General features: G+C 37.6%; 2 protein-coding genes and 1 pseudogene across 3 annotated transcripts; 1 reads left to right on the top strand and 2 right to left on the bottom strand.

Annotated features, from left to right (window-relative positions):
• Positions 1–13,093: 13,093 nt before the first annotated feature.
• LOC137712438 (CASP-like protein 4D1) lies at positions 13,094–14,123 on the bottom strand. The gene is made up of 3 exons (XM_068451512.2): positions 13,972–14,123; positions 13,569–13,704; positions 13,094–13,363 (listed from the first exon to the last, which is right to left on the bottom strand). The coding sequence occupies exons 1-3, from the start codon at positions 14,121–14,123 to the stop codon at positions 13,094–13,096; spliced, it is 558 nt and encodes a 185-aa protein (XP_068307613.2).
• A 5,038-nt stretch (positions 14,124–19,161) lies between these two features.
• LOC137712439 (methylecgonone reductase pseudogene) lies at positions 19,162–21,649 on the top strand (annotated as a pseudogene).
• Positions 21,650–21,963: 314 nt separating this feature from the next.
• Positions 21,964–24,199, bottom strand: LOC137712027 (uncharacterized). 2 transcript variants are annotated; one of them, XR_015955629.1, is made up of 5 exons: positions 23,579–24,199; positions 23,424–23,498; positions 22,979–23,185; positions 22,495–22,585; positions 21,964–22,368 (listed from the first exon to the last, which is right to left on the bottom strand). XR_015955629.1 is itself a non-coding variant. In XM_088683900.1 (5 exons), the coding sequence occupies exons 1-5, from the start codon at positions 23,631–23,633 to the stop codon at positions 22,234–22,236; spliced, it is 417 nt and encodes a 138-aa protein (XP_088540026.1). In that variant the 5' UTR covers positions 23,634–24,195; the 3' UTR covers positions 21,964–22,233. The 2 variants fall into 2 exon arrangements, 1 of the variants encoding a protein (XP_088540026.1); XM_088683900.1 differs by having other exon boundaries at positions 23,121–23,185; positions 23,424–23,494; positions 23,579–24,195.
• Between the last annotated feature and the right edge of the window lie 336 nt (positions 24,200–24,535).

The raw sequence follows: 24,535 nt of genomic DNA, 5'->3' as shown, positions 1-24,535 counted from the left end.
TCTGTCATTTCTGGCATTCATTCTTCCTAATCCTCCTCCTTAATTAATCTCAAATCTTTCACACCATCCATCGATCTCGCATCGCATTGCATCTTGGATTCTATTATGGATTACAACTATCTTCTCCTCTCAACGGGAAACAACACACAAATTAAACAGAATGGTTCAATAATTTCTGTGAAATCTGCCGACCGAAAGGATGAGCGTGAACCCTATTTCTTTTTGGCTTTTCAGTGTAACAAGATTCTATAACCTCATTAGTTTTGCTACCGTTAGATTAATCCAATGACTTATATAAAAGAAGTCCTCACAGGTCCTTAAAAAGAGGACTTTAGGAGAGATGTATTGGTCAAGGTTGACAAGTTTATTTTTCAGCAGATTTCATTGGTGCAAGTACTCAATATCCATATAATTTATTCTAAATACAATACATATATTTATGTTGGCAAAAGTCAACGATAGCACGTCTAATAATCAACAAACCAATGGATTCATTACTAAACCTCTTCGAAGGCCAAGGTGTGAAGCCTATACCAACTGAGAAACAAAACTACTTCACAAGTCAACAGTGTTTGTTTTCACGCGAACAAATTAATCATTGAATTGAATTGGTTGTGACAAAAGATTTAGGGTTAAGGGGTGCGGCACAGACACTAAACTGATATCATCAAGAAATATTGAACTGAACTGATTTGATTTATAGAGTTACACCTTTTATATGTACATTATAAGATTTGGCTTTTAAGCATTAGGATTCCTCCAAGAATAAGGGTTCTAAAGTGCATTTAATTAAAACATTTGTGGAATCCTAACTAGGTTTTTAGTCTATCATGTACTAACTAATATAATGGCTGGTTTGGATTTTTTTCCGTCGGGCTGTAAAAGTATATATAACCTTACAAAAATCTCTTTGAAGCATTTCATCAAACACGTTCATATAAAATTGCAATAAGGATGGCGCACATGAGAAATTTTTGGGAGATGTTATTGGATATTCAAATGAACTGTCCTAGCTACTTGGTCACTTACAAGGGTATTTGCAAACAACTATGGGCGCATGCTCTACAATAGAACGTGCTTATGTTTTTTTGAGTTTTGTACGTGAATGGAAGATGAACCATCTTATAGTTTATATTTTTCTACTGGTCTTTTTATGTTTTTAATGAATAAAGTTTCCTAACAAAAAAAAAAAATATTACAAGGGTATCTTTTAGGCAAATTATAAGGGCATTAAACTAATACTTATTTTAAAGAATGTTTTGGATGTGTAGCAGGGAGATTTTGGAATCGGTTTATTAATTATTGCAGGAGATCACTGCAAAATCTAAATCATGAAAGCTAGTGATTGATTTGGGATAGGGTAATACTACGAAGATTAAATTTGTAGATAAATTTTGCAGACTAAATGATGTGTCACCAGTAGAAATGAACACATTTATCAATGTTTAAGTAATAATCCAATTATCAACTTTCATGTCATTTAGTTTTTGAACTTTTGTCTACTAATTTATATTTTGATTTGATGAAATTATTTAATGAAATCAACCTTAATAGATGGCCATGCATGTTTAAAATGTGGGCAAAGCTGAAGCCTATATATTTGTTGCTAAATGAATGCATTTAGTTTCATTCAAATATAAATCTATCATATCAGATCATACGGATGCGGATATGGTGAGGGGGATGAATGTTGGTTGAATAATGGTATCTCTATCGTCTAATAATTTCATAATGGGTGGGCAGAGGTAATGGGACCTCCTTTCACACTGTTTCCCGATGCCCTTGTCCCTTTTGTATTTGTTTGTATTATAAGGCTCCCTCCTGATGACCAGGCTGACAATAATAATGTGCCCGACTAATATAACGGTGATCTTTCAATACTCATACACCAGAACTTTGGTATATATAACATTACAAATTGATATCTAAATGTTGTGGTATACATCTGTTATATATGTTCGTAAGTTTTTACTAATTTCCTTGTAGTTTTGAGAATGTGGTCTTAAGTAAAAAACAGGTGCAGATATAAGTTAGTTCAACTGATTAAGATAGTGTATTTGTTCTTTTGTATCTGAGTTCGAATCTTCATCATTGTGGATACTTGATTGTAGTTTAGAATATCGTTTGGTTAACAAAAATAGGTAACTAATTAATTAAGTTTGGTTCCAATATTCAGGTATACATATATATGCTGAATCCACAAGCATTACTGACTTGAAATTCTGGTGTTTGCCATTCCCTTTCCAGCTAATTATGCTCTCTCTCCCCACGGTTCTTGGCATCAGATTTTTTGGGTTGGGTCACTACCTGCAGTTGTACCCTAAACAATTCAATTGTACACCCGCAAAGCATCTTTAGTTCAATGCATTCTCTCTGCTATCTACTCTCTCAAACGCTATGAGAAATATTCGTTGCATATAGATTTCAATAGATAAGCATAAAGCATGGCTGTAAATCAAAAGTAAAGGTCAGTTGTTATAGACGTTAATTACCATTTATAAGATAAGGATACGAAGAGAGAGAGAGAGAGAGAGAGAAGACACATTATTATTTCACTTTAAGGGTTTTGCGATCATGTTCCATCCTTTGATTAAAAGCTTTTGACACTTAAGCAAACAGATCAAACTAAGGATTCATCTGCACGTGCAACTGCACCTTCAGGTATCGACACCAAAAAGTTCTGTGTATTACTAATACTATAAGAATATCAGTAAAAATTAACCATCCCAGCAGAGCAACCTCGCAGCTTTTTAAACCATCGTTTTAAACTTATTCATTGCAGAAAGCTGAAAGCAAACTCCTCCGTATGTAGCTTGATCATTCCATCACGTTACTCAGCATATTATATGATATATATTTTGCAAAATGTAGGGTTTAGGGGATGATTCTCCGGCTAAGGGACTCGAGAAAGACCTAGCTAGATGCAACCGTGTTTATATCTCTTTTATTACGTGTATTTATCCCCTCACACGATTTATTATCATCGTTTATTGTAAAAATAAGCATCACTGTTTTGCAACGCATAGATCCATCAGTCTGAAATATTGTAGTAGTTGGCACATGCAAATTACAGACACTTCTTATACATGACTGGCAAGCAGAAGAGATATGAGAATATATGAAGGGACCCTAGCTAGCCAAGAGTAAGAGGAGGAGAGAGCACAGAACTGAACATGCATGATATTAATTACTGGTGGACTGGGATTGTCCCTTCTGGAAAAGGATCCTCACCGGATCATTTTCTTGGGGATCCGGAGATCTTATAATTGTGTCCGTTCATCATACATCGTACGGTCAAAAATCATTTAAAATTTAAAATTTAATATAAATAATACCTAAAGAAAATTGATCGCATGATTTATGATGAACGGACACGATTACGATATCTCTCGGATTCCAGAAAGTATCCTTTTCCTTCACTATACATAAGGAGAAAAGCGTTGGATGTAGAAAAAGGTATGTAGGCTAAAAAATATATTTGTTATTGATACGTGAATGTGGAAAAATGGAAGAGAATGCAAATGGAAGAGAATGCTTATGGAAGAGAATGCAAATGGAAGAGAATGCTTAATTTTTCATTATTTTTCTCTACAAGATTACAAGGATATATATACATGATACAAATGTGTAGGTAGGACAAGGTAGCCGTCCTAGTGTGTAGGTAGGACAAGGTAGGACGGATGTAGAGGACAAGGTAGCCGTCCTAGTGTGTAGGTAGGACAAGGTAGGACGGCTTATTCTTCCAATAATAATATTATATACAATTACACAAGGACTCCAACCATATTCCTTATTTGTCTAACACTCCCCCTCAAGTTGGAGAGTGGATGTCAAGAACTCCCAACTTGCGTAACATACTCGAAAACTTTTCTTTCCCAAGAGGTTTGGTAAACAAGTCTGCCAACTGTTGTGCCGTACCCACATGCTTGGTCTCTATTGTGCCATCTACAATCTTATCTCGTATAAAGTGACAATCCATCTCAATGTGACGAGTTCGTTCATGAAAAACAGGATTGGCAGCTATATGTAACGCTGCTTGATTATCACAAAATAAAATGGAAGGACCATCCAAAGGAATGTTCAAATCCTTCAACAAAAAACGAAGCCAAACTATCTCGCAACAAGCACCTGCCATGGCCCTATATTCCGCCTCTGCTGAAGAGAGCGAAACGGTTTTCTGTCGTTTCGTTCGCCAAGAAATCAAAGAACCGCCCAAGAATACACAATACCCAGTAGTCGAACGGCGAGTGATAGGGCAACCTGCCCAATCAGAATCACAAAACGCAGTTAACTTGGTCTGGTTGTCAGAACGAAATAATAAACCTTGACCTGGAGTAGCCTTCAAATAACGAACAATACGAAGCGCAGCATCCATATGAGATATCCTTGGCTCGTGCATAAAACGGCTTAGAACATGCACAGAATAGGTGATATCCGGCCGAGTGATAGTGAGATATATTAACCGACCTACTAATCGTCGATACTTTTCAGAATCCTTGAGAAGTTCTCCTTTATCAGATAATTTTGTGTCATCCATAGGAAAAGCAATGGGTCGTGCTCCCAAAAAACCATAGTCCTTAAGAATCTCTAATGCATACTTGCGTTGAGAAATATAAATCTCTTGTTTGGAACGAGAAACCTCAATACCCAAAAAATATTTTAAATCACCAAGGTCTTTTATCAGAAAATGATCACGGAGAAAAGACTTCAGAGAATTAATGGCACTAGCATCATTGCCTGTAATCACAATATCATCCACATAAATGAGCAAAGCTGTGAAAGAAATACCAGACTTTTTAGTGAACAATGAATAGTCAGCTTTGGATTGTTGAAAACCGGCAGAAATGATGGCACTAGTGAATTTGGCAAACCATTGGCGAGAAGCCTGCTTAAGACCATAAAGTGACTTGTGAAGGCGACACACAAGATTCTCCCCCTGTCGCCGAAGACCAGGAGGAGGAGACATATAGATTTCTTCATGTAAGTCACCATGTAAGAAAGCATTATTAACATCAAGCTGATGAAGAGACCAAGACTGACTAGCAGCAAGAGCAAGAAGACAACGCACCGTAATCATCTTAGCAGTAGGAGAAAAAGTGTCATGATAATCAATACCTTCAGCCTGAGTGAAGCCTTTAGCAACCAAACGAGCTTTGTAGCGGTCAATAGAGCCGTCGGAATTGTGCTTGAGTTTGTACACCCACTTACAACCAATGGGAATTTTGCCAGGGGGCAAGGAAGTTAAAGTCCAAGTACCATTAGCATGTAAAGCTTGAAGCTCCTCAGTCATAGCACGTTGCCAATTGGGGTCAGTGGCAGCCTCGGCAAAGGAGGAAGGCTCCACAGTCCGACTGACAGAGTTAATGTAAGAAAAATGCCTGGGAGAGTAACGGTGATAAGAGAGAAAATTACAAAGTGGATATCGCGTACCTTGTGTAGAACCGGGTTGTGAAGTCGAAGATGGGTGGGATGGCAGAATCACCTGCGAGCAAACATAGTCTTTTAAATAGGATGGAGGTTTATGGGCACGGGAAGAGGAGGATTGGTAGGTAGTGGGGGGGTAGGGATGTCCGTGGGTAAAAGGGTGAAAGGTAAGGAAGTAGCGGGGGGGGGGGGGGGGGGGGGAGGGGGGGAAGGAGGGGATGCTGAGAGGGTAGGGGCATGGGGAGGAACGGGTAATGGGGCAGCAAGGGAATCTATGGGAGGCGTGGAAGGGGAGGAAGGTGGATGAGGGTGAGGCGTCGGGGCAGGAAGGGGTGGGTTATATGTAAAGTCCAGAGGGGGTGGGATGGGTAGGGTAGGCGAAGAGGATGGGATAGGAGGGTGAGAAACGGCATAAGGGAAAGTAGTTTCATGAAAGATGACGTCTCGACTAGTGAAAATGTGGTGATTGTCGAGATCGTAAAGGGTATAGGCCTTTTGTCCATGAGGATAACCGAGAAAAATGCAACGATGAGCCCGAGGGGAAAATTTGGTGGTGGGAGTGACAGAGGTGGCATATGCCAGACAACCAAAGACGCGGAAGTGGTCATAAGATGGGGTTTTCGAAAAGAGAACCTCAAATGGGGATTTATGATGGAGAAGACGGGTAGGGAGACGATTGATGAGATAAGTAGCGGTAAGAACACATTCCCCCCAAAACTTGATAGGAAGATGAGATTGAAAACGAAGGGCGCGAGCGGTTTCAAGAAGATGACGATGTTTTCTTTCAACAACGCCATTTTGTTGGGGGGTATAAACACAAGAAGTTTGTAAAAGCACCCCATGATCAGAGAAAAAACTACGAAGAGATAAAAATTCACCACCATTGTCAGTACGAATGCATTGGATGGTAGTGCGGAATTGGGTAGTGACATAAGCAAAAAAATCCTTAATTAATTGTTGAGTGTCGGATTTATGTTTCATGAGGAAGACCCACGTAAAGCGAGAAAAATCATCCACAATGGTTAAGAAATAATGAGCACCAGAAAGAGAAGATTGACGATTCGGGCCCCAAATATCACAATGAATTAAAGCAAAAGGGAAAGTTGATAAAATTGAACTCAAAAGAAAAGGTTGACGAGTTTGTTTTGCCAACGGACAAACATCACAAATATGACTAGAATCAAAAGTACAATTAAGAGAGCTAGATGCTAAAGCTTGCAAACGAGTGGAGGAGGGGTGACCTAGACGCCTATGCCAGAGGGAGGAGGGGATGGTAATGATGTTGCAGAGAGGTTGACGGGTGGGGAGAGAAGAGGTAAGGGCCACAAGGTAATACAGATCGCCACGTCGCTTACCCACACCAATCATCGCCTTCGAAACCAAGTCCTTGGGCAAAATCAGTAGTGAGCACGGCATTGGCCTGAGGAGGGGTGGTGGTGTCACGTAGAGCAGCTAGAACACGGGAGTGCTGCTCGGCAGAGAGGTCAGGCATGGCAAGCTGCAAGTCATGCAAAGTGGGCTGGGTCCCGTGCACTTGGTGGGTCGCTGGAGTAGAAGAGGAGGCGGGGGCCTGGGTGCCTTGCACGTGATGGGCCTGGGTGAAATTATGGGGCCGGGAAGCAGAAAACCGTGGCTGCCGGGGAAGACTGGAAGGTGCATGGCTGCGGGAAGAACTGGAAGCAGTGGCACGGCGCGGTGGTCGCCACGGTTGGCCATGGAGGGGATGGCCAACGGGATAGCCATGAAGTTTATGGCAGGTGTCTCAGGTATGATAATCAAAATTGCAGTAGGTGCAGTGGAGGGGAGGACGAGCAGAGGAGGGACGGGACGGGCCACGAACAGCCATGGGAACGGCAGAGAAAGCTGCCGAAAAAAAAATTAGGGCTAGGGTTATAAACCTGCTCTGTATACCATGTAGAAAAAGGTATGTAGGCTAAAAAATATATTTGTTATTGATACGTGAATGTGGAAAAATGGAAGAGAATGCAAATGGAAGAGAATGCTTATGGAAGAGAATGCAAATGGAAGAGAATGCTTTTTCTCATTAATTTTTCTCTACAAGATTACAAGGATATATATACATGATACAAATGTGTAGGTAGGACAAGGTAGCCGTCCTAGTGTGTAGGTAGGACAAGGTAGGACGGCTGTAGAGGACAAGGTAGCCGTCCTAGTGTGTAGGTAGGACAAGGTAGGACGGCTTATTCTTCCAATAATAATATTATATACAATTACACAAGGACTCCAACCATATTCCTTATTTGTCTAACATTGGATGCCTGACACGTGTAACGCAGCCGTCAAACTCGGACATGATGAAGGAATTGTTGCGGGACCCTAGTGTATATATATGATTATATGTAAATATCCTGTATCTATACATACAGCACAAGAGTGTAGCTAGCAAGAGAGATTGATTGGTGTCTAGCTGTCAGCATCACATATATCGTGTACATAAAATTATAGAGAGAGGAGAAGATCGACATGGACATTTGGAGAGTTGGGCCGAGGATTCTGTTGGTCGGCTGATAACAAAGCAGGCAGTGACGGGGATGACGCAGAGCCCTCCAAAGACTCGCAAGTGCTGAGCTGAATCTGAATGCGAGATGCCTTGCAGCCTTCAACTTAATCCCTTTCGCTCTCCCTCTCCTATTCACCTTCATGGCCAACCTATATTAATTTCCTAATACTTTCCTCTCCTTTTGGCATCATCTGATCATAATGTAGCTCTCATCCTCTCGAACTACTTCCTTGGCCTCTTCTTATTCCTTTCAGAAGTTTCCCCTGTCATTTTCGTACTCCTTTATTCTACATGTTTTACACCTATATATACATATCTCTCTACTAGCTAGGAAATGAAATTCTAAATTAATTTGCAAACTTACAAACATATATAGATGAAGAAATTATCTCTACATAATAATGTCCGTTGATTAAAATGATAATGTATGATGCTTTCCAACATCAGATTAACCATATGTCTGTTAATAAAAAATGAATGTCATCTCCAAAGAATAAATGTATATAGATGATATGCATCTTTCTATGTTCCCAGTTTTAACAAATCAGAAGACGAGAAAAGGGGAAAATTCGCAAATGCACCCTGATTCTAATTCTTTTAACTAAAATAAAAAGGATGACAACAAATTTGTCAAGAAGACTTGCAAAATGAATGGTCTACATTTTATCGACTTCATTTTTTTACTAAGCTACAAGACTTGTATTAAGAAAAACGTAATTCTGAAACAGAGGTGGAACACACAGAAGAGTAATCTTGAACCCGAGTAGAAAATAGGAAGGAAGTCATAATCCTTATCTTTCGAAAAAGCCATAAGGTGTAATATATAAAAAAATATCCTAACAAAAATATGAATCAATAAGGGCAATGTTTACTTACATGGTATGTGTATGTGGACGACTAGAAATAAGTATGAGAAGGAATTAGTATGGGATAAAGAACCCATCTATGTTTATATAAGTAAACATTGCCCTAAAAAGATAAAAAAGATTGTTAACTATATTTTGTCGATGCACAAAATCGGCGAGGACTTTGGTACAACAGAAAGTGTCAAGTTTGTGACCTTCGCTAGGTTGATCTGGTCATTAGTGTGGATAATTATGTAAATGAATAGAGACAGGGAATCAAATAACACAAGATGTACGTGGTTCACCCAGATTGGCTACGTCCACGGAGTAGAGGAGTTCTCATTAGTTGTGAAGGGTTTACACAAATACATAGGTTCTTTTTGTGAGTTCTAGTGAATAGTTTAGTACAAATGACATTAGGGATTAATGTGAGAGAATGATCCCCTTTTCTAGTTTTGTTGTGACATTGACACGTGTCGTGTTGTGATTGGCCTCTGATATCGACACGTGTTGCACTGTGATTGGCCTCTGATACCGACACGTGTCGAGTTGTGATTGGCCTCCTAGTTGGAGGAAAAGTCTTGTGGGTCCTTGACGGTATGTTGTTGACCGATGCTTAGTAGTTTCGGGATTGGTCAAGTATGGTACAAACATATTTAAAGCCTAAATTTTGCCGAGTCTCTGCAAGAAATATAATGCTAGAGGAAAAATGACTAGAATTTATATAAGCCAATCCACCATAAGATGAAACAGAGTATAGGGAATAGAAAATGAAGCCATATATCATAACTTTGTCTAATTTTAATTCAATAATACTATTTCTATTTGTAGGTTGTATGGTATGTGAGACCTCATTTATACAAGAGTGTCTGAGTGTGTCACCGAATATGTCAATTTTGTGTTTACAAACAAGGTTACCTATTTTTATCTAGTGAGAAAGTGATGAAATATTTTAAAATAAAAAATAAATAAAAACTACTAACAAATAGCATCACAAAAGTTCACATCATATAAATATGAAAGATTTTCGCAATGTCATGATAATATGTTCTTAAATTGTCTTGTCTTAATTAGAGGGCCAGGGGGCCACCTATATGTCTTTCACCAATAATTAATTTTGATATATATGTGTATGGTAAAAACAGCATTGCCTTCTGTTGGAAGCATGTCCTGATAAATATATATTGAAGGAAGCCATATATATATATGCATGTCTTCTTTCTCGATCATCTTGTCACATTGTTGATTGTATCCTCTCCTGCCTTTCCACTGTTTTCTTTTTTCTTTTGTTTCTTTCTGACTTACTTGTATTAATTAATACATAAGTATATGGACAAGCATAAGAGGCCGATGTTAAGAATTAATTCAAGGCTAGGAAGAATATGTCAATTTTGTCAATATTGCAGCTTTAATTTGCTGGAGACAAACACATCTTGTTCGTGATCATTTTATCAAATAAACCTCATGACATGCATGCTAGAGACCAACAAGGAAGGTGTGGGATGTTGGCCATTGCCATGTAGTTGTTGTCTATATTTTAACGGTAGAATCTGAACAAGATATTCATTAATGCTGCTAAAGTTTTACATTTTCAATAATCTGTGCAGTGCAATTCATTGTTAAGAAATTGATCGTGTTATAATATAAGTGGAGAGACTTAATTCTTTTGCAGCTGGAACACCTTCTTCCATTTTCTTTTTTTTTCTTTTTTGAGCCTTTGACACATGCATACGTAATAAATTGCATTCAACTAAATTTTATTAAAAAAAAAGACTGTGAAACCCTAATTTTGTATAAGAAAATAAAATATTACAAATGTCTCTACAACCTTTGGATTGATTAGCTAGTGCATACGTATGCGTAGGCATCATACTTGTACATATTTGTATAGAATCATATACAATTACAGCTTTATAATAATTTCTATAACTTTAAGAATTCAAATTTCTTTTAAAATAAAAATTTGTAGAATTGATAATAAGAATGCACATAATTCAATTATATGATCGATGGTGATAATGCTAGCTCTCCAAACGCACAAATTGAGACATAGCAGACACAAAGGAACTGTGTGGGTTCGGGTAAAGGGTATTGCAATAGCTAGAAAAGCTAAAGATTAGTTTCAGTGTACCCATAATGGACATGAGCCAAACAAGAAAGGGACAGATATCAATATTTCCAGTGAATTCTTTCCAAGGGTTTGTCATCACTTCTTCCACAAAAGCGCCTTTTTTCCCATCATAAGTTAGGTTTGGCTTAAGCTAGATTGGAGTTTCGTTATGTTGGTCACCAATTGATCAAGAATTCATAGTAATTCGCATTTGGATTTAATATCAAAGGTTAAGATTAAAACATTAAATTAAAGTACATATTTAGTTATTCTTCATTCTTGATATCAAATTTAAAGATGAACGATCATGCTTTTCATATAGCCACTCGATGACTAGAAAAACACTTTTTAGCTGATAAGCTTCCTCATTTAGAAATTTAATCTTATCTCTTTCTCCAACTTAATTCTCCTTTACTCTATTTTTCTCTCTTTAAACACAGAATGTATGATTCCTTTATTCTTGCCAACTAGGAAAAATAAAAACTTAAATTCATGTGGGTAAACTTAAAGGTACAATTAATAATCCAGTTAGTAGGACATGGGAGCGTGGGTTGTTCTTTCTCTCTTTCTTTTTCTTCTGCCTAGCTTATTTTTTTTCTCTTCTTTTCATCTCTTTTCTCTTTATTATCTTTTTGGTTGTGATGTGTACCCTTTATAGGAAGATGGCCTTTTAGTCTCCATGTGCCTCTCTCCATCACCTTCTAGGCTTCAAGTTTTTCAACCATGGTAGTAGTAGTGGATCCTCATTCCTCCCACATGAAAGACAAATATCTATAAAGTAGGGGGATCTGCTCACACAAGGGTGAACCAAAGTAGCACAAAATCAAGGCAAGCACCCGACACGTGTTCCGGCATCCTATCACTGGTTGTATGTGTCATCATCTGGCAGGAAAAGGAATAGAACTTTGATGCTTTCATGGGTTGTGCAGCATTGTAGCTAAAGGAAAGCAGAGACAGCAAACATAAAGTGTATACCCCAATAGAAGTTCCAAGTGGTAACCCGTCACGTACACTAGAAAGAATAAAGATAACCCAATTACACAAAGGTGGTATTTACAACCAAAAAGCTTCCATATATGAATGTGACATATGCTTTGCAGGGAAGGATCTAAAGGTCATGGATTTGTTAAGCTATGTTTGCAAGTTTTCATTCATTTTTTTCGTTTGAAGTTATCAGATACATAAAATCAGAGAGATGTGGGAAAAGTTGGTCCCAACAAACCCTAATCATCAAATTTCAAGTAGGGCGTAGGGACCTACTAATTTGGCATCTTTTCTTCTCCATACCCAAATTTCTCCCTTAAAAAGTTTGATTATACAGTGATAATTCAAGAAACAAACCACGTGAGTGGGGAAGACTTAATCTTTAAATCCAAAAAGAGAAGTCTGCCTGTGCAATTCCAAAAGTCAAAGCATCAAATCATAAAGATCAAAGTTCCCCCATTCCTTCTTTTATTAAAAGAAACTAATGAGAGAGCAATTGTACATTGTAGCATCTAATTCACGTAACCAGTAGAATTTGAGATGGAACTGGGATGGTCCTATGTCACAATCACAGCTTCAACTGTGATTGTTATTTTCTCAAATATAAAATAAATAAACAAAAATTATTTTGGGCTTTAAAACCCTCGGGATGCTGGGCTCAACTTCTAAACTCAAAGCTTGCAAATGGCTCATGGACTTAAGGCCCGTTTGTAGATGTTTCTTTAATTAAGTGCTTATTTCATAAAGTACTTGAAGTAATTTTTTTTTAATACTAAACCACTTTTAATTTTACCAAACAGTTTCAGAAGTGCGTTTAGTTATTTTAAAAGTTTTTTTTTTTTCCTTTTTTTTGAAGCATGAGGTATTCCACTGTTTCACACCTTTAAGGGTAGGACTAATACCCATAGAGGAACTCCCAAACATTTGGTGATCTCATATGTGTCGATATATATCATTGGTGACTCGTTATTTCAATGAGGCTCAGAAAGGCTAGTAACCCCCAAATCAACAATGTATAAATTACAACAGAGAAAGAATTCAACATAAATGACTGCAAATGAATCTTGTTGAGCTTTTTATTCGATACAAGGGAGTTGATAAGTTGCAAGCTCTTTTATCTAACTTGATCAGTGGATCCGGCTTCAAATACAAAAAAGTATATCTCATTTGATTAAGATTGTTAGGAAATTAATAAATATTAAGTTGTGATTATCCGAAGTAACCTCTGTTGGAGGTTCGAGTGATGGAAGAAAGCACTGAAACGACAGACATACATACGGCTCCAAACAACAAAATTCCAGTAGCAATAATTTCCTTGTCAAAGAAGCTACTATTCTTGGATTGTGCTTCATCCAACTCTGACTCTGGAAAGCCGCCTAGTGCTGCCAGCACTGGAAATATAAACTTGAGGAATTTTTTGAAATCAAAACCCACACCAAAACCAGCTCCCACACCCGAAGCTAGAAGTAAGCTCACCAACTGCATGCACACGTACGTATTTCCATGTCAATCTCATGCAAAAAAAAAAAAAAAAAAAAACCAAGAATTAATTATTAAATGAATTGCGATTTTCTTGTTACAACTTACAACATGAGATTATAAACTACTATAATCTACCGGAGATAGTTCGAAAACCTATCACACATCTAAGAAAAATGAATTAGGAATGAAGAGGAGTCCGCACCTTGTCACCGTAGAAATCAAACTGCGGCATGCATTCGTTGCGTATCAACCTCTTTTCGGTGAGGGCATAGTATATACCGAAAGGTAACTGAAATAGCGTGTATGCTGCTCCAATTGCTGCTGTGGACAGAATAAACCTGCAGTAGCCATTTTAATCTTATATATCACAATATAAAATCCGGAAATACAAAGTTTGTACAAAAGGAAAAAAAAAAGGATTGAGAATTTTATTTGTTTCGAAGAAAAGATATAAGCGTTATGATTACTATTAATTAATGATAAAAAATTTAGGCCTAGACGTCGGTGACTTGGTGAAATGAATAGTGACCCTCTCCCATATATAACATTGTGAATTTTATTGTATCTCCGATGTCTGATTCTATTATCCAACATCTAATACGTACCTGAATGAAAGGATATCATAGAAATGTGTTTCGGTACCATCCTCCAGTGTGAAGTTATCAAGAACGAGCAGCACCCCGGAACCAACTAACGATAAAAGAGTGAAGATCCTCAGCACCAGAATCGAGTTAGGAATAGCTTTAGACGAGGGCATTATGATTAATCTCAATTAACTGCAGTGATTATACGATTAAGCATGCGCGGACTCTTTCAGTTTTATAAAGAAACTAGAAGCCGTCTCTGTTTGTCCATCTCTTTCTCTTGTTAATGTCAAGCATCTCAATTTGTCTGCATTATATTTGTCATGGTACAAAGTGACAGCCTTAGACTAACAACTAGCCGGAGGCCCTGATGTTGAAAAACGACATATAATTTGCTTGGTGTTTCTACTTCTAGATCATTTCTCGCATATAAAATGCGACGAACGGCCGGCATGATGTGGTTAGGCTATTCTTTTCTGAACTGTGATACAAAATCTTTCAATAATACAACATCTCTAAGCCTCAAATTCCGAGCATATTGAAGGTAGAAGAGAAAGAATTTTCATTTTTAGAGGATGAAAAGGAGCCTTAGAGAATTGAAATTGGTAAGTTTTCTTTTTGAATAATACATCTTCTACCTCGAAGTTGGTCACAATTTTTTCATTTTTTTCTTCAATATACATTGAAAATGATGTTTTATTGTTCAGATCAATCTTCTATACCAAAGGAAGCTTAAATTCGCGTAGGCTAGGGCCACTTTAATTATCTCAATGTACAAAGATAAAAATAAAATAAAATTCTTGCAAATCACAACTAGCCGATGGCATTTACATTCATACACTCTTATGAAAGCAAGTGTGCAGGAGAGCACATTTATGTGATACGGACATTGTAATAACCCTTTAAGGGCCCGTTTGTTTGGCTTCCCTAAGTTTCGTTAGACTAGACTGGACTAATTGTTATTATAGTCCAGCGTTTGTTATCATGCGGGACTAATATTAATGAGATTAAGCAGGACTTGCCTAGACTAAAGGCGTCTTTAGAGGTTCTTAGCTAGAGTCCCTGAAAACCATGGGACTAGCTAAGACATACTTCATGCTGCTCGCATCACTCTCTACTCGTGTCCTACCACACTTCTTCTTGTTGCAGTTTAGTGCCTTTGGATGTAGACAGTATAGCACTTTCTACAAATCATCTTCTTCTTATTGTACTTGCGAAGCCATGAGAGAAGGCTCGATAAATCCCTCCGTGGAGCCTCTGTAAACACAACCATTTTCAAGCCTAGATCCAACAGAATCGAAACAAAATAGCAGAAAAATCTGGAATCGTTCCATCCTCAAAACCGTATCCAACCCCGAAATTCATTTTGAACCCAAATCCCAGAATACCCAAAAAAATCTACAGTGGGACACTTTTGAGTTGTAAGTTTTGTGCATTTATATGTTTGTTGATCACTCAGTGACAGATCTAGGATTCAAATTTTGAGGATCCCAATGCTAAAAGTTTTAGATAGAAACAAAGCGCAAAGCATGAAAAAAAATTCAGTTTATTCACTAAGATTTTTTGTTGAATACTTAGTGAGCTTTTGTTGTTGTCAGTCGAACTATATAACACACACATATCAATAGATATCGACATCTGCCAAATCTTTCTTATGATTGCAATTGAGAGCATTTGTTGAGTGTTATCGACGCAACCTGCCAACTACTATAGAGATATGTAAGCATGCATTACATTAAACACTTAGTGTATACAAAAGGGACTAGTACGAAATATTTGGGAAACACGTAAAAGACTTTCACATGTGTTTCCCAAATTTCAAATGGTCCTCGGACTACATTGCCTCAATGTACATATGTCCTTATTTATAAGTTGTTTTATGAGTGTCGTTCACTGAGTTCTCAATGTAATTTACCTAACATTACCATTTGTTTAAATTGTTGACTTTGTTAATGTGTGCGTCTCATCGATTATGAACTATATTATTTTTTCATACATATGGTATTATTTACAATGAAAAGTGGATTAGCCTCATAATATGCTAGTCAGAATAATTTAGTTCGAATTCACTTTGTCAAAAATTAAACTTAAAATCTCTCAATTACCAATAAAAATGAATTCATTATAAATAAATAATTATCTAATCAGTACAATTGATTAGCACTATAAATTACCTTTTGAATAAACAAAAAAGTTAGAAAATTGGTATTAGTATAATAAATATAACTAACTAGTAGCCCAAACAGTCATGGCTCGTTTACGTAACCGTGATCAAAATAGGAGGAATTGAATTGTGGAGGAATTGAATTGAGGAGGAATTGAAATGAAAATGAATCATAATCGGATTCCTGTTGAAGCTGTTTACTTAAATGTTCAGGAATCAGAATAGAAATGAACTTGAGTTCGTAGAAGTTGTTTACTAATTCAGCTAAATCGGAATAAGAATTAATATGATTACTAAAATGCTTTTTTTTTTTGTTTTTTTAGTAGGAGTCTTGTAACCATGCCGTGTTTTCAACCACTTCTCGCACAACCACCCCTCCAGTTCAGAGCACTGTAACAAACAACCCTATCTAGGATCAGGAAGAACAGTTTCCTGAAGGGCATTTAAAATCTACAGTTGTCCTCATCCACATCCTCAGCATTGCCATGGCTTCTTGCTTTTAACCTAGCCAAATTCATCTTCCCAGTTCCCACCCTGCATAAAAAATTAACATTTTAAGAACCTAGCTAACATATTTGGCACCTTGTTGTGTTGCTTAACGAGTTTGACTCAGTTGCTCTCCACCAGCATCAAGTGATAGAGTGCCAACACCGAGTCGTTGCGCGTCCGCTCACTCCCCGCCCTCACGAGCGCATGCATCAATGGTGGCAAAGCTCCGAGCACTCCAATCGCCATCTTGTTGTCTTCCTCCAACACCAAGCTGACTAGCCAAATTCATCTTTCCACTTCCCACTTCCCACTGAAGCATTTGTCGAATAAAAGGGCATAATAGCCAAATTCATCTTCCCAGTTGTCTTCCTCCAACTCTAACGCCAAGCTGAAGCATCTGTGAATAAGAGGGCATAATAGGAAAGTAGAAGTGCATTCCTGATTCCTTCACCATCCAGGAATCCAAATCCCTCACCCCATGGAGGGAGTCCAATTCCTCCAATTTTAGGAATTGAATTTCATTTTTTGTGTGGGTCCCACACGTTATTGATTCCTCCAAATCGTAGTAAACACAAGTATTATTCATAATTGGAATCAGATTCCTTATTTTCATTCCGACTACGATGCGTAAACACGCTCTCAATGTTATACCAGAAAGGCCACCCACTACCACTAGCTGCCGATGCCATGCTAACTGGTTGCTATATTGTATAATATATAGTACTGTTGTCCCAAGCTTCCTATTTCCCTTTGGTGTAAGCTATATGTTTAGGTCCTGGCTTGTGGCCAGTGGAAATGAATTGTGTTCGGATTCCTTCCTCTTGATTCGTCAAGTTCGGAGATCCGGGTTATTGAAATTTGATCAAACGGATGCAAACAGGGGTTCATTTTAAAAATTATAATAACTTTAACCATTGAATCAAATTTCAATAGTTTGGATCCCAGAACTTGATGAATTAAGAGAAAAGAATCCGAAGAGGATCCATTTCCGTGGCCAGTGACTTGGCCTTTTCGATTGCTTTGGTTTATTGAAATTATCTTTTGGATAAAAAATTAAAAAAAATTACTGTTGGAATAACAATTTTAATGGACAGCTGAATTTATACGGACGGCTGGCGTGGTGGGTAGGGAAAAATTTGGGTGTAATTATGAATAAGAAAAGTGTGGCCTCAATTGAAGCTAAGGTGGGAAAATCAATTAAAATGGTTTGAACATATGAATTGAAGATGTACATATGATCAGGTTTAATGATGTGATTATGAGATAGAGACTCAGAACAAAAGTGGTAGAGAAAGACCTAGGAAGACTTGGAAAGAGATTCTAGAAAAAAATATGGAGCTCCTAGAGCAAACGGATGACTTAGTGCAAAACCGAGCACATTGACTTTCTAAGATTCATACAGCCGATCCACTTAGTAGGATGAGATTTTGTTGTTGTTTACTATTTGTGTATTGTTGCTTCTTCTATTCTTCGTTTCTAGTTTAAACTCTCTAGGGAGGACAGATTCAGGCCTAGGACTATATGGGCTACGCCTAGGAAATTTCTTTTGTTAACTTAGTTATGGATGGACCGTGGTACAATCAAAATTCTGGTGCAGTGCATCCATGGAGGAGGTAGAGGAGTGGCAGCTTTCCCGCGAGGACGAAGGCTGAAACTCCTTTTTTTTCTTTTTTTTTATCTGCTACATGGGTCTACCATTGCTACTAAAATATTGGTTTTAAAAAGCACTTTCTCATTTTTTTTTTGGTTAAATCTCTATTGGGTGAAATGGTCAAAGACGTAGTTTTTATTGTGAATCCTATTTTATGTGCTAAGAATTCCGTATTTTGTAAATCACATCTAAATCATTTTTTTCATAGAAATAAGATTTACTTGAATTGTATACTCTTATCTCTACTAATATAATAATACTACATGATCTAAATAGGAACCATTACCTTTATTTCTATTTAACAAAAGAAAAACTTTTTTCTTTTTTTCCGTAAAATTGTGAAAAGTTATCAAAGTATTTACAATTTTTATTTTTAAACAATCGATATTATCTACACTGCAGGGGAGGGGGTGGGCTTAACTTCACAATGGGCTAGCAATAATGTGGTTCAAATTCGCATTTAGCGAGAATTAAATCTAAAACATCTCACTTACAAGTGAAGAGGAATACCACTAGACCGTAGTACTAAGTGGCAAGTATTTACAAATTAGAAGAAGGGATTTTATTCATGATGACCTAGCTTTGGTTTTACCATGATTTATGAATGAAAAATATTATTATTTAGTTTTTGTAAGTTTATCGTTTATTTCTTTTTTTGGACGTTTTACATTGGATGGTTAGGACCATCCAATGTGAGAATCCTGGATCTGCCACTGCTCAAAACTAATTCCCATTTTTTTATAATAAAAAAAACAAAAGAAAAATAAAAAGGAAAAAAAGGGATCCCGGCTTCCTATATATATATGGGTAATTGATCATGAGCATTACCATATATGTGTGTGTGTGTACATACACATGCAGTAGTTGATCATCAGCATCATCAGAAATATTGAATTGATCAGAACTAATCGATGGAGGAGACTATTATTAATAGTAGCACAAAGAAATTAGTACCGGAAGTGGTGCTAAATTCAGGCCACAAGATGCCAGTGCTAGGGTTAGGGACAGGTAAAGTGCCTCCAACACCAACTGATGAGCTCGTCCCCATTCTCGTCGACGCCATTGACGCCGGCTACCACCATATCGACAGTGCCGCTTTCTACCAAACCGAAGAAGCCGTCGGTCTAGCCGTGGTCCGGGCGAAAGAGCGAGGCCTTATCAAGAACCGGGATGACATGTTCATCACTTCCAAGCTGTGGTGTACTGATGCTTATCCTGATGGTGTTCTCCCAGCCCTCAAAACCTCACTCCGGTATGTAACCTATCTATACAAACCTATATATATATATATATATATATATATATATATATATATATATATATGTGTGTGTGTGTGTGTATAAGGGTCACGTTTCATGCTTTTGATTAGATTGGATTGGATAATTTGTTAGTTTTAAAAGTACGTTTAAAGAAAAATAGAGGTCAAACTTAAAAAAAAAATTCTGTTCGAAAGTTGAACGTAGAACATAGATTAGTCGGAAGCCATAAGTTTTCAGGTAATAATAGGGAAACTAAATTTGGAAACTAAATTTACAAATCAAATAATGTGTCACCAATAAGAATAAGCATGTTTATCAACATGTAAGTAATAAATCAATCATCAACTTCCATGTCCTTTAGTTTTCAAAATTTTATCTACAAATTTAGTCTTCCTAACATTACTCCAAGTTTCCTTTGTGATTAATCTTGAACAAAATTTAAACGTTGACTTTTGTTTCTTACTTCAACATACGCTAAATCTAGCGAGTTATCAAAACCAAAACCCAATCGTAGGCAGCAAGCGTGACAAAAAACTTTTTAATATTAATATAATTTAATTAATAGGATGTTATTCAACTAGTTGTTAGTTTAGTGATATTTGTTGGAACGAAATGTTTTCTGGTTGTTTGACTCAAGTTACAATGGTCTACTTGATTCACGAAGACAAGTGTAAAGTTGAGATTCAATCTATCCATGCATGACGTATATGTCCTAGATGTTAGTCAAGTGTCATGTCGTTATAGATGACCTAGCGTGTGTGTAGCTTGGATTGAATTCAGTGCCAATGATTTTTGACGAGGGAACGTGTTTTTGCTGAGCTCTGCAATAATTTGAACGGCAGCTTTCTTGCACAAAAATACGAGCACAAGTTCTTCAAGTTCATTCATTCCTTTCTTCAATATTTCCAAATCCAAAAATTGACAAAACAATCTCAAATACAGAATATATCAGTATTTTTCTTTCACTGTAAGATGTCTCGAGTTCGAGTTCACATTATTTATCTATATATATGAAGGAGGCTGGGCTGGAGTACGTCCATATAGAGAAATAGGTGGTGATAGACAGAGAAGAGTAGGGAGAAGCAGTTTGTATTTCTAATGAATTCCTTGATCTGCTTAACATATTGATACAAGATATATACAAGCCTATAGTTGACTTTGTGCAACATAAAAGGTAACTAATAACTCTTGATTATTTACATAAACAATATGGAGAGAATGGTGGGATCACGTTTTGACAGCAGATGTGGTGGATTCAATACTCTCGTCAGTGGATTCGTTGGCCGTTAAGGCTGAAACATGGAATCCCAGGATTTGAACTAACTAAAGAAGATATGATACCCTTTGATATAACGAGGATATGGGCGGCCATGGAAGAAATTTCCAGGTTAGGCTTAGCCAAGTCTATTGGCGTTAGCAATTTCGGCATCTTAAAGCTCTCTCAAATCCTTCACAATGCCACCATCCCCCCGACGGTTAACCAGGTCGAAATGAACCCGTCTTGGCAGCAAGGAAAACTGCGAGACTTCTGTAAAGAGAGGAATTCATGTGACTGCGTGGTCTCCCTTGGGACTTTATGGATCTCCTCAGCTTAACAATGCTGAGATTGATATTATTCCGTTCTCGAGGACCTCGCTGCTGCCAAAGGGAAGACTGTGCCACAGGTAATATTTGTTTCGGATTTTGTTGGTTAATTAGTTTATAAATACAGAAACTAGGACAGATTAACTTGGTTGTGTTCATGCACATTATACTGAGATCCATCGTCCAGCAAAGAGCAAGTGCAGTTCCGAAGACTTTCAACAAGAAGCGGATGAAGCCGAACCTTGACATAGCCGATTGGGAACTAAGTGAAGATGAAATGAACAAGATCAAGCGAATTCCCCAGCGCAGGCTCTGTTCCGCAGAGTCCTTTGTTTCCGAAGCCGGACCTTACAAGTCACTCGACCAACTCTGGGATAATGACCCCTAATTTCCTAAGCTCTATGTTACCCAGTGTTCTAAAAGTTTCTGCAATTCTTCGCGCTAGGCAAATGGTCACCACGACGATTAATTCTTAAGCGTTTCAAAAATAAATAAAAAATGACATTTAAACTTGCCTAGACACCTGCCTGCTTAAATCACAACTCTCACTTAGACAGAAAATAAATTACTTCCATTTTGCGTCTTTTTTCTTCAATAAATTGAAAGAAACTTGTTGATACTTAGATGAACACTAGTTATATGTTTGTTCCCATGTTTTTAGTATGTTACTTTATAATTTATATGTCATTCTATTTTACAATTTATATATCCAATACAATTATGTCATTATATGTCATTCTATTCATGCTACACAATAAATTTAATTAAAATAAAAATAAAAACAGCCGAGGCCCTGCCTATAGAGCTACGCCCTTGTTCACTGCCATGCTAGCGCCTTTTAGAATCTTAATGCTACCCGAAACTAATTCCATTTCAAGTTCCATGCATAATGATCGACATGCATCTTCTTTTCATTTCTTTTTCTGAGAATAATTTTTAATGTTAAAATGGCATACATAAACTCCTATGAAGTCGATAATCTTTTCAGCTTCACTGTTAGGTATTACACATTTGAAAATTTAATAACAGAAGCAAACTGTGATAGGTGATCCAAGTTTAATTCCAAAACTTTATGTACAGTGGAATTCATCTTGATCCCAAATCTCTTTGTTGAAGTGTTGACAGGCCGTCCACATTTACCTTCGGTGCGAATGCTGCTTGGGATCCATTTCATGCTCCGGAACTATGATGGATGTCGAAGAGGATGCATCTTCCAAACTGTAAAGCCTTTCAGCAATCAGTGGTAGCCTATACGTGCGGGCGATACGGATCTGAAGCAGAAGCAACAAGACTATAATCACAACAAAATGAATAACAATATTCTCGCAAATAGGGCTCGAGGAACAACTAGTGTTTGACAAGGTGTCAAACCTGCCCCAAGGTGGAAAAATCAGTACCTGTGCAAAAGCATAAATTGCCCACAAGATTCTTGCGTGATCAGTTCCGAGCATTTGAATGACAACATCTGCCAAAAATGTCCCCCAAATCCTGCACACAAAGCCAAAAGAAATAGATTAATAACAGTTGCTGGAAAATTATTCGGAACAGTAAAAAGCAAAATCTTGAAGAACATCAAAACCAGCAAAGAGCTGCTGCACAGTTGGCTTAATTATAAAAAATTGAAGCATCGGGCTACTTGAGGAAAGGCAGTGCTTAATCTCAACCTGTCAGCTAATGGTTTGAGCAAATCTACACTCGATTAAATGTCAGTAACACGAGTCTTTTTTTCACCCAAAATAACTCTTGGTTACTGAGAAGTGACTAACTTTTCACTTTTATGCTGGCATCAACAGCACCTATCTAAACTTTCCTCCTTATTCTACTTCCATAGAAATTAGTAATACTTTGATTAAGGAACAATGAAATGATACTTGCACGTACATATTGTGAGTGTGTACCCGTACGGCGGCCACGAGTAGGAGGGTGTGTGTGTGAAATAAGGTCGCAAACGAACCATAAAAGCAAACATAGGGAAGCTGGAAATAATGATGTTTTAGAAATCAAGTGCAGGAAGAGTCAATACACTGGGCCAAGCAAAGCCATCATGCTTCTTAAACCAAGATATCTTGATGTAGCCCCTGCAAAACCCTGTCCAAAACGGCAATAATTAGAAATCCTGAAATGAGAGAGAAACTAGCATAAAGCTAAGAGTTAAAACAGACATGGACATGAGAGATCCCGTGACATGAAGGCAAGGGAATTAAAAACCTTGAAAAATATCAGACACAGGAGGAACACGGTAATGTACACCCATACGACTGGTGACCAAACAATTAACTCATTTATGGTTCCTTTATAGCTGTGAAGTGTGAAATCGAAGACGTACCTTTCTAACAAAATCCCTTTTTAGCTGATGGTTGGCAGCTTCTAGGAACACCTTCCCAGATAACTTTCTAGCTAACTACCACAAAGGAAAAATAGTTAAAGGTATGTAGAGAAGAAATGGAATAATCAGTTTGACTATACTCTTTTCTTACTTACCAACTGATAAATCTTCGCCAAAGTAAAGATACCACCACCCTTGAGAGAAAATCATAAACCAACAAAATTAAAAGATATGAACTTAAGTTGGAGAGAATTGAGCGTGCATAAAGTCTTCCTAGTAAAGCTACATTGCCTTCAAAAACATGGATCGGAGCTCTGCTGCCCCGACTTTTAAAGCACTGAGGGCCTGCATCTTCCATTGATTGAGTCCAAGTTGAAGACTATGTTGACCATCAGATGGCTCAGAGAACTCCAACAAGCCCTCGAAATTTCCTGATTCTTCACTACAAGAAATTGCCTTGTTAGTAAAGGCAGCAACTTTATTATCCGGGTTGTGATTATAAAAGCACAAGGCTTGCTGGGTGAGTGAGTTTAGTGCGGCAGCGGAGGCGGCGGTGGTGATTGGGGGAGCAAAGGGGAGGTGGAGCGCCAGAGCTGATGAGGCAATGGACATATCTCACCGCACTCGGCTGTTGCAAATCGGTTGCTGAGAGAGTAAAAGTGCTACCGGAGATGTAGAATTTGGAGGGTCATTAGTTTCAAGTGTTCGCTTTTTTGTGTTGTGGGAATTCCTGAGATTGTGCGATGCTCAATTGACTACCATTTTCTAACCGCCATTGACTCATTTTCTGCTTACTGGACGAATCAAACCGGACCGAGCCGGTTCAGTTAGGAACGGTATTTGTACGGTTTCGGTTTCGCAATTTCGAACATCCACCCCTACTCGAGTTTTCACCCTCTACAAGTTTAATTTAGAATAATTTAGTGTAAACCATTACTTTATTAAAAAAGCCTAATTTACAATTAAAGCCTAAAAGCTTGTTTGAAACTACTTTTAAATGACCGAAAGTTTTTAGAGAATATGTTTTTTTAAATTCTAAAAGCACTTAAAAGTGTTTATTTCAAAAAACACCACTTATGTGCTTCTTGCATGAAACAATAAAATGTTTTTCT

This window comes from Pyrus communis, chromosome 14, assembly GCF_041283825.1.
Source record: "Pyrus communis isolate YQ-2024b chromosome 14, ASM4128382v1, whole genome shotgun sequence".
Classification (NCBI taxonomy): Eukaryota; Viridiplantae; Streptophyta; class Magnoliopsida; order Rosales; family Rosaceae; genus Pyrus; species Pyrus communis.
This window is presented reverse-complemented; position numbering and strand designations above follow the sequence as displayed.